Source organism: Meleagris gallopavo, chromosome 25, assembly GCF_000146605.3.
Source record: "Meleagris gallopavo isolate NT-WF06-2002-E0010 breed Aviagen turkey brand Nicholas breeding stock chromosome 25, Turkey_5.1, whole genome shotgun sequence".
In the NCBI taxonomy this organism is placed as follows: Eukaryota; Metazoa; Chordata; class Aves; order Galliformes; family Phasianidae; genus Meleagris; species Meleagris gallopavo.
This window is the reverse complement of record NC_015035.2, coordinates 4,988,400-4,997,862: the sequence shown is the minus strand read 5'-3', so window position 1 is coordinate 4,997,862 and position 9,463 is coordinate 4,988,400. Positions and strand designations below refer to the sequence as shown.

Here is a 9,463-nt window from a genome sequence, read left to right as displayed (position 1 = left end):
CGGCCAAAACGAGCGGCGCTCTGGCGGAGGAGGGCGACCCGGCTGAGCCCAGCGCGGCGCTGGAAGGTGGGACGGCGCGCGGGGCTGCCGTGCTGGCGCTGCTTCTGAACGCCGGGGGTCCGTTCTGTGCCACTGTTTGACTTGTGCTGTGATTCCGGGGGCAGAAGACCCTGCTCTCTTGCTGTTCCCACGTGCATGCAGCTCCAGATCGTTGGCGCTTCTTTCCCACAGCACGGAGTTGATTCTGACCTGGGATCGATGGGGTTGGCGATGCTCACAGAAAGCTTTCCCTCAGCGATTGGTTCTGTTATTGGTGCTTTGTAACATTCATTCTCTGTAAGACAAAAGCGAGTAATCGAGTAGGTGTCTGGCTAAAGGTAACCTTGCCCCACGTTCTAGTAAACGTGGAACATAGGAAATGCACAGCAGTTGTGCATTTCTAACTGACTGCTGTAGGCTCTGCTTGGAGGGAATTTTGGATGCAGAGGAGTGCTGAGGGGCTGCTGGGGATGGGATATGCTTCATCTGAGCCAGTACAGCTGCTCGTATATGTGAGGAAGGAGGCTAGCTCAGATTATAAAATCTATTGTTGTGCAAAAAGGCTCTGGGGATATTAGCAGGCTGCTGCTCCGAGGGAAAGCTCACGCACAACCTGCTTTCGTTAGAGGATGGTGGGGAGGGGGCAGTTCTTGCTCTTGACAGATGTCAGGGGCTTGGTCATGCTCTCGTGATCAAAAGAGAGGCTGTTAGGAATGCACCTCCATTGTCAGGGCAGCTGGCTGGAGGCACAGCCTGAACAAAGCGGCTTGTGTGCTGGGAGTTTAGCAGTGAGGTGCTCGGGAAAACCTTCCCTTTGCTGTGTGTTTGTAGAGAGCAGAGAATAGACGGTGTGGGGAAGCATCACGGTTTTGTGCTCGTATCTCCCACAGCTCCCCTCGCACAGGAGGACACAAAGTCCTCCCGGCCTGCCGTGCGGGACGTCTCTGAAGAGCTGAGCAGGCAGCTTGAGGACATCTTGAACACGTACTGCGTGGATGCCAGCCAGGAGGGTCCGGGCGAGGACGGCGGGCAGAGTGAGCCTGTGGAGCCAGAGGAAGTGGAGAAGTGTCGCAGTGAGTCCCCGAGGAACGGAGATCAGGAGTCAGGCAGCCCTGAGATGAATGGGGAGAAGGAAGGCACGAAGGGGACTGAAGAGTTTCGACCTGGAGAAGAGTGTGGGGAGCGGGATCAGAAGAAGGCTCAGGAAAAGAAGAAAGCCAAGGGCCTAGGTAAGAGGTTTCCTGCTGTGTGGCTGTGCTACCAGCCTGAGAACTTTGGTGCAGACATGGATTTTGTAGTGCACTGAGTCCCGTTAGAGCGATGAATGCCTTAGGTATGTGTTTGGAAATAGCACAGCATCTTATTCTTCTGGCATGCAAGGAAACATAGAGTGTTGCAAAGACTCTGATCAGTCCTGAGTGCTGCTGCAGCCTCTGAACTGTGCAGATTTCCCCTCTGTTGGACACAGCTTTGTCTGGTTAGCCCATTGGTGGTTCCCTAGTCTGATAACCAGGTCTCTCCTCAGCTGCTTCAATTGTTCACCTGCTATATGCAGAGAGATCTGGGAGACAAACCCCCACAGGCACTGGAGATGGGAACTCTGGGCCAAGACGGCCACAGATGTGAGACCTGGTTTGTCTCTCCTGTCCTTACCTTTATAAGCCAGAACTCTGTGTAAGTGACGTTATCTTTCTGTTTAATTCTGTGTCTTGCTCCAGGCAAAGAAATCACTTTGTTGATGCAGACTCTGAACACCCTGAGCACGCCAGAGGAGAAACTGGCAGCACTGTGCAAGAAATACGCTGAGCTGGTGAGTCCTTGTTTCTTCATTCCAGGCTCTGGAGCAGTGGGAGGACACTGCTGCAGCCAGCGCTGGGACAGCTGGCCACGTGCTCAGAGCTCTGCTCTGTTTAAGCAGTGTATGCATGGAGGTCCTGAAGGAATGTGCACTTCTCACAGATTCCAGTAGGATGCTAATTCAGGAAGGAGAAAGGCTGTGTGCAGGGAGACCTCGGGTTCTGTACTGATCTTACTGTGCTTTTGTATTATAAAGCTCTTGTCCTTCCCTCAGAGTAGTCAGAGCACCTATTTGATCTCTGTGTGCCCTTATATGGGCTCAGCATTGCCCTGGTCTTTTCTGCTGCATCTCTGCCCTCTGCTCTCCTACCCTAGCTGGAAGAGCACCGTAACTCCCAGAAACAGATGAAGATTTTGCAGAAGAAGCAGACACAGCTGGTGCAAGAGAAGGACCACCTGCAGAGTGAGCATAGCAAGGCCATCCTGGCCCGCAGCAAGCTGGAGAGCCTGTGCCGTGAGCTCCAGAGACACAACCGCACCCTCAAGGCAAGTGTCTCCTGGGATGCTGCAGGAGCTGCTTCATCCCAAACACAGCCTGCTGCAGGGCTCTGAGCCGCTGTGACAAACTTACTTTTAGGAGTGGTTGCCCACAGTCCGATGTCCAGAGCAGGGCTTCAGTTTTGCTGTAATCTGTCATCTTGCAAGGGTTAGGAGGGAACTGACACATGTGGTCTTTTTTTGAGGGAAGCGATGTTTAGCGGGCTTGCTCAGCTCTTGGAGTGAAGAAGCTGCCAAGCAGTGGCCTGCAGTGCCTTCCTGATTGATACCAGCAGCAGTGGGAAGTTGGGTGGGTTCAGATCATCACGGCCCAGGGAGGTTTGTTCACCTGCCTGCCCAGCACAGAGGCTGATGTGGCCTTGCTGTCTGCCCTTCTAACACAGGAGGAGGGTGTCCAGCGAGCACGAGAGGAAGAGGAGAAACGGAAGGAGGTGACATCCCACTTCCAGGTGACACTGAATGACATCCAACTCCAGATGGAGCAGCACAACGAGAGGAACTCCAAGCTGCGCCAGGAGAACATGGAGCTGGCAGAGCGGCTCAAGAAGCTCATTGAGCAGTATGAGCTGCGGGAGGAGGTGAGCTGGGCCTGGCATAGCCTGCTGTGGTGCACCTGTCTGCCCTGTGGAGAGTGTTTCCAGGGCAGAAACTGCTGCTGGAGGGGAGACGGAGCCCTTGGGCTTTGAGGTCATTCCTTGGGATCTGTGCCACATGGGTAGCAGGGCCCTGGCCTCACGTGTCAATGACTGGTGGCATTTCCTTTGGCAGCACATTGATAAGGTGTTCAAACACAAGGACCTGCAGCAGCAGCTCGTGGATGCCAAACTGCAGCAGGCACAGGAAATGCTGAAGGAAGCAGAGGAGAGACATCAACGGGAAAAGGACTTTGTAAGTCTTGTGATTCTCTACTGGTTATAAGCACTTAGCTGTTTGCCCTGTTTCTTTGTGGAGGTTGGGTTCCTGAGGGCAGAGCCCTTACCAGCTCAGGCCATCCCAGCTGTGTATGCAGCAGTGACCATTCCCCCAGCTGCCTCGGAAGCAAGGCTGGAGCCTGTGCTGTTGGTGGTGTTCCTCCCAGCCCTCTGCTGACTCCAAGCCAAGCACCAGCAGGGTTTGGCATATTGAGAGCTTTCTCTGGCAGCAGCGAGGTAACTGCTTTTGCTCTTTCCCAGCTGCTGAAGGAAGCTGTGGAATCACAGAGGATGTGTGAGCTGATGAAGCAGCAGGAGACTCATCTCAAGCAGCAGGTGAGTTACCTGGTCTGTGTGTGCTCAGCCTGGTCATTTATTTTTTCGCTTCCTCCTTCAGCAGGGAACAGCCTGAATTTCCTTAATGTGAAAAACACAGAGGCAGGATTGCTCTTGAGTATGATATTTGTGTGCCTGTGGGAAGCACGGTGTGAGATGAAACCTTCTTCAGCTTCTCCTCCTTGTGAAAGAAAGGAGCCCTGGTTTTACCAGTGTGTTTCCCAGTGCTCGGAGCAGTTGTGTGATCACGCTTTGCTGAATCAGACCCAGCAAGTGCTTCCTGCCAAGGCCAGGAGATGTTTGGAGAACACACTGCTCTCTAAGGGTGTTTCCCTAAGAAAGAAGAAATATTGTTCCACATTCTGCAGTACCTAATGCTGGCAGAGCAGCCCCTTGCTGCAAGTTTGTTAGTCATAAAGTCCAGTCACAAGATGACTAGCTCACTTCTTGGCTGACATCTCCCTGCTCCTCGGAAAGGCCATCAGGAGGTGCCATGTTGAGGAGCTGTAACTCTGTCTCTCCCTACAGCTGGCTCTCTACACAGAGAAGTTTGAAGAATTCCAGAACACCCTTTCCAAAAGCAGTGAAGTGTTCACAACATTTAAGCAGGAAATGGAGAAGGTAGGTATTGCTGTTGCTGCCTGCAGTGTGTGCGTGGGCTAGCAGGCTGGGTACTGCCTTTCTCCTCACTTATTCTGTGAGCTGGATAAGCAGCAGCTGTATTGTTTTGTTGAGTTACGCTGGCATTAAAATCAGGCACAAACTGATTGCTGATAGAAGGTGGATGCTGGACTTGTGGGGTGATGGCTGTACCCCTCCTGGATCAGAAAAAGCAGTGCTGCCACTATCTCCTGGTTTATTGTTGGTGCGTCCCACTAACGTAGCTGGCTGCAGTAGGACAAGACGACGTTTCCCAGGACAGCAGGATCTTGCTGTCTGCCCTGGGAAAGTGGGTGTCCATTTGATTATACGTGAGATGTACCTGACTGCATTATTCTGGCTTATTAGTTGCCTTTTTGTCACTGTTCTGCAGATGACAAAGAAAATAAAGAAGCTGGAGAAGGAGACCACAATGTACCGTTCTCGCTGGGAGAGCAGCAACAAGGCTCTCTTGGAAATGGCTGAAGAGGTAAGGAGGCTGTGGCTGTTCTGTGCTGAGGCAGGCAACTGAGTGGTCTTTCCATTTGAGCTTCCCTCTGAAGTTTCATTTCCCTTCCTTTCTGCCTTTGTCCCCAGTGTGGTAGGTCTGAACTGCTTCTCTGTTTTCTGTTTGCAGAAAACCCTTCGGGATAAAGAGCTCGAGGGGCTTCAGGTGAAAATCCAGCGCTTGGAGAAACTGTGCCGAGCCCTGCAAACAGAGCGCAACGACCTCAACAAGAAGGTGCAGGACCTGTGTGCCCACACACCCCGGGCTGACGTGGACCTGACAGAGCCTCTGAAGGACCCATCCCGGGAGAGCTCCGAGGCAGGAGCCGGAGGTGCCCCAGCAGAGCAGCGTCTGGCTGAGGATTGCCTTCACTCGGGAAAGCCGACGCACAGCACAGATCCTGCAGAAAGCCTCGGAGAACTGAGCATAGGAGCCTTGGGGCAGAGTGGGACTGAGGAAGGCTCTCAGGGTGCTGACTGAGCCTGCTATGCGGTAGGCGGAAGTAGGGTGAGGGAGGTAGCATGAATGTTTCCAGGCTCCATCTGAAGCCCTTCTCCTGGTCCTTGGACAGGTGCAAGAGGACGGCCCTCCTTGGGCTATGAAATTTCCTAGCTTAGGCTTTTGGAGGGTATTAACACTTCATATATATATATATACACACATAGATGATGTGTGTGTGTATATATATATATGATATATAGAATATGTGCAGGGCAACATACACTTTATATATGAATATATATGAAATCTAGAATGACCCACCTCCCTGCGTGTGTGTGAATAACTAATATATGGAGACTCAACTGATTGTCCCTTTCACTGAAAGACCTTGTCATTGGCAGGCTGCGACTCCCCTAAATTGTAGTGCAGCACAGGAAAGCACGGGCATGGATCGGCCCAAGCCCTCCGACTCTTGGCACCGGGACAGCAGGACACGTCGCTTCCTCCACCTTCACGGCAATGCTGTCACACTGAGTGAAAGCAAAAGAACTGAGCAAGGGAGAACATAAGCATTTCCCAGCGCTGGATTCTCCCTCCCTGCTCTGCATCAGGCAGGAGGTAGCTCCTGGACTCGCTGTTGCTTCCTCACGCTCTGGCTGGCAGCTCGTTCTTGAGCAAAACAGTCCAGTTCCCCTCTTGTATGGGTTTTGTGTATTGAATGGGGACAGAAAAGCAGAGAAACTGGGGACACCTGATTTGCCCAGGCACCCTGCAGGGCCTTTGCTCTTCCTGGAACCTGCCAGTGTTTCAATAGCCTTATGATTCACAGTTGCCTCTTTGCTATACGCACATGTGCACAAGTATATTAAACAGTTAATCCAAAGGTCTAATTCCGAAGTGTTTTGCACAAGCACGTGTGATTAGTTGTGCAAGGGGATAGGGACGTCCTTGTAACTGAACTCCTCTGCCCTGCCTCAGGACCATCCCTTGGTGTTGAATGGGGTGGTCTTGGAGGTATTCGTGGAGCTGGGGTCCAGGAGGATCAAACTTGTGACTGCTCCATGACCTGCTGCTGAAGCTGAATCGCTGGGACCGGCTCGAGGATGGTGCTGTGGGCTGATTCCTTCTGCAGTGCCAGACCCTGCAGACAGGCTGTGTTGGTGCTGCCTGGGCCTCTCCTTCCCCTCTGCTTTTTCGGAACAGCATCTCCCAGATGCTGGCAGTCACCAAGTCTGAACTGCTGCCGCTGTGTCTGGGAGGGCTCTGATGGGCACGTGAGGCAATCTGGCACAGAACTTGGGGGATTTCTCCTTAGTTTCTCAAGACTTCCTTTTTTCTCTACTCTTTTGGGAGACATCTACTTGCTTGAAAACCTCTTGCTGCAGCTTCTCTTCACAGCAGACTATTTTCAGCATTGCCTTCCTTTTGCTTGAAGCTGAATTGAGCTGGCTGAGCTGTTCCTCACAGTGAATGCATTCGGCGGAACAGTTTTGGTTTCTTTTCTGGCCACAGCTGCTCTTGCATCTTCTCTGCAACTGTACAGCGCCCTTGCGAAGGACCTGCCATGGAGCTGCCTGCAGGAGGTGCTTCTGCCTCTCCCTTTATTCCCTGAGGATTCCGGAGAGTTCGGGTCTAAGGAAAGAGGCTGTTGAGTCTAGCATAGCTCCACAGAGCCACAGTCTTGAACATCCACTGCTCTGTGCTCCCTGGGTTTTCTGGGCTGCTTCTGGCCCTGCACTGCCTGCGTTGCTTCCTCCTGTATGGGTTGCATCTGACTTGGTCAGGAGCGTTCTGGAGCAAATGAATGTGGTGGGAGAGAGGGCTGCAGCCTGGTACTGGATTTCTCTTTCCTGCCCTTTCAGTCAAAGAAGAATCTCTCAGAAAGTCACAAACACCTTCACTTTTTTTTCTCTTACTTTTTTTTTTTTCCTGTTATGGTACAGATAACCTCTGTGGGGAGCTGATGTATTATCTTCGTATCCAATAGAAACACCCACAAACTCACTGCTGCTGTTTGTGTTATTTCTCATTCGTTAAGGATCATGTTTGGGAGTGAAATCTGGGGCACTGAGTCATGGAGTGGAGAGGCTGGGGGGAACCTTCAGTCACAAAGACAATGGCGTATCTGTGCCTACAGACAACTGGGGGGAGGAAGTCTGTGCCTGGGACACCCAGCACTGGGCAGTTTGTTGCTCTTCCCTCCCTGTGATCTGGGGGTTCCTGTGGTCCTGCGTGCCAGAGGATTGAAGCCTTGTTCTTGCAAGGGCAAATCTGTGGTCACACAAATCAGGTGATGCTGAGGAGACTCACGGTAAACCCTGGATGGTTTAAAGGGGTGGCAGGCAGTGACATCCCCCCCATTTCTATCAGGATGCTCGCAGGGAAGGAGCCCAGGTGCAGACCCCATACCTACCCCAGACCCCCGCTGTGTGCACACGGCTGCTGATCTGCTCCAGCCGTGCAGAATGGAGGGCCGGATCCCGCCTTCCCCATGTGGCGCTGGTGCTGCGGTCCATCCGCACGCTGTGCCACTCCAGCGGGCGATGATCGGCACTGCAAGGCAGCGTCCGGCAGCGTCCCTCCAGCAGGGCCGGGCTGTGCTGAGGCCGGAGGAAGGTCCCTTTCCCTTTAAATGCAAATCACAGCCCCGGGGCTCCGGGAACACAGTTGGTCCGGCGGTCTTGGGGACGCAGCCGGGTGGCACCGAAGGCCGGAGGAGGTCCTCGCACAGGTCGGTGTTTCCGTGCCGCTGTGCTGCGGGGCCGGAGCCCGTAGACAAATGGGCTTCCGCAGCACCCGCCGCATCACCCCGTCCTGCCACCGTCAAGGACCCAGGGGGCGGAGGGGCTCGGAGGGGGCTGAAATACGTGGGGGGGTTCAGGGGTGTCGGGTCCCTCCTGTAGTCTCTGCCGTGGCTCTGGGTATCGGGAGTCCTTCCCTGCCCCGTGGGGGCTGAAATCCTCTTTTCTCCAGCTCTGGGAGAAGACGCTGAGGAGTAATCCCCGGCTGGGAGTTCCCCGGGTGTTTTTCAGATCCCAGGCCCTGCTCTATGCCATGATGCCCGCTGCAGACCGGGATAAGGCAGCCTGAGCCTGGCTGCTGACCCCAGTGTGTGGGCTGACCTCCGTCCTTGGCTTCCCGGCTGCCGTGAGGACCAGGAGGCCCCGCGTGGGGAAGTGCTGCCGAGAGCTTTGTGTCCATCCTGTCCTGCTCAGGTGCTTCCCACGTGGCTCTGGGATCCTCTCTGAGATGGAGGAGCGGAGGAAGAAGCGGAGCCCCAGAGGTCAGCCGGCACCCGCCAGGGCATCGCGGCTTCTGCCCACCAGCAGGAGCGCGTCCTTCGCCCTGCCGCTGCCCGCCCTGCCCTCACAGCATGCCAGGCCCCGGCGGTCAGTGCTGGGGGTGGGGGGAGAGAGCAGTGCTGGGGGGATGGGCTGGTGGTGTCACATCGTCCGTGTCCTCCACGCAGGGCGAGCAAGGAGAGGGTGAGGGCAGGGGCAGCACGGGGGGCCCCGCTGCAGCACAGCTTCCTCACCGAGGTCTCTGATGTCTGCGAGATGGAGGGCGGGCTGCTCGGCCTGCTCAGCGACTTCCACTCGGGCAAGCTGCAGGCCTTTGGTGAGGGGCCGGGAGCCAGGAGGTACGGGGGGGGGGGGTCACGCTGGTGGGTGGTGACAGCTCTACTTGTGGGCACAGGGAAGGAATGTTCCTTCGAGCAGCTGGAGCACGTGCGGGAGATGCAGGAGAAGCTGGCGCGGCTGCACTTCAGCCTGGATGTGTGCGTGGAGGAGCTCCCGGAGGAGCAGAAGAAGCTGGTGGCTGACAGGAACCTGGACCAGCTGCTGGCACACGTGAGTGGCGTCTCCTCAGCACGTGCCCGGCCCTGCAGCGCTGGTGGGCGCCTCAACCTCTGCCTTTGCCTCCTGCAGCTGGAGGAGCTCAGCAGCTCCATGTATCCTGCAGGGCTGTGGGGTGCTGCTGGTGGTGGTACTGGTGGTGGTACTGGTGGTGGTGGTGGTGGTGGTGCTGGTGGTGGTGGTGGTGGTGGTGGTGTGGTGCTGGTGGTGCAGGGCTCGTGCCGTCCTGCCGCGCTTTCCCTTGACAGCAGCCCAGTCAGAAGCTGCACCTGGCCGAGAGCCCCAGCCCTGAGGAGGCCGCGGCCTGACAACCGCCGGCTGCGGGGAGGCGGCCCCGCGGGATGAGGAGGACGGGACGGGACGGCGGAGTCCCCCGG

At 55.3% G+C, this 9,463-nt stretch overlaps 2 protein-coding genes across 4 annotated transcripts; both read left to right on the top strand.

The window, feature by feature from the left end:
* Positions 1 to 2: 2 nt before the first annotated feature.
* Positions 3 to 6,119, top strand: TXLNA (taxilin alpha; the record flags this gene model as incomplete). The annotated part of the gene is made up of 10 exons (XM_019622743.2): positions 3 to 66; positions 930 to 1,268; positions 1,758 to 1,849; positions 2,212 to 2,382; positions 2,778 to 2,972; positions 3,163 to 3,282; positions 3,567 to 3,641; positions 4,170 to 4,262; positions 4,675 to 4,770; positions 4,918 to 6,119. Coding segments are annotated over 10 exons (1,596 nt in total), but the record flags the coding sequence as incomplete, so codon positions are not given.
* Positions 6,120 to 7,445: 1,326 nt separating this feature from the next.
* CCDC28B (coiled-coil domain containing 28B) lies at positions 7,446 to 9,457 on the top strand. 3 transcript variants are annotated; one of them, XM_010723475.3, is made up of 6 exons: positions 7,448 to 7,960; positions 8,445 to 8,618; positions 8,699 to 8,847; positions 8,926 to 9,080; positions 9,159 to 9,181; positions 9,343 to 9,457. In XM_010723475.3, exons 1-6 carry the CDS (start codon positions 7,695 to 7,697, stop codon positions 9,392 to 9,394), a joined length of 819 nt encoding a protein of 272 aa, XP_010721777.2. In that variant the 5' UTR covers positions 7,448 to 7,694; the 3' UTR covers positions 9,395 to 9,457. The 3 variants fall into 3 exon arrangements, with proteins under 3 accessions (XP_010721776.2, XP_010721778.2, XP_010721777.2); XM_010723474.3 differs by having other exon boundaries at positions 7,446 to 7,960; positions 8,926 to 9,181; XM_010723476.3 differs by lacking the exon at positions 9,159 to 9,181 and having other exon boundaries at positions 7,447 to 7,960; positions 9,335 to 9,457.
* The last annotated feature ends 6 nt before the right edge of the window (positions 9,458 to 9,463 follow it).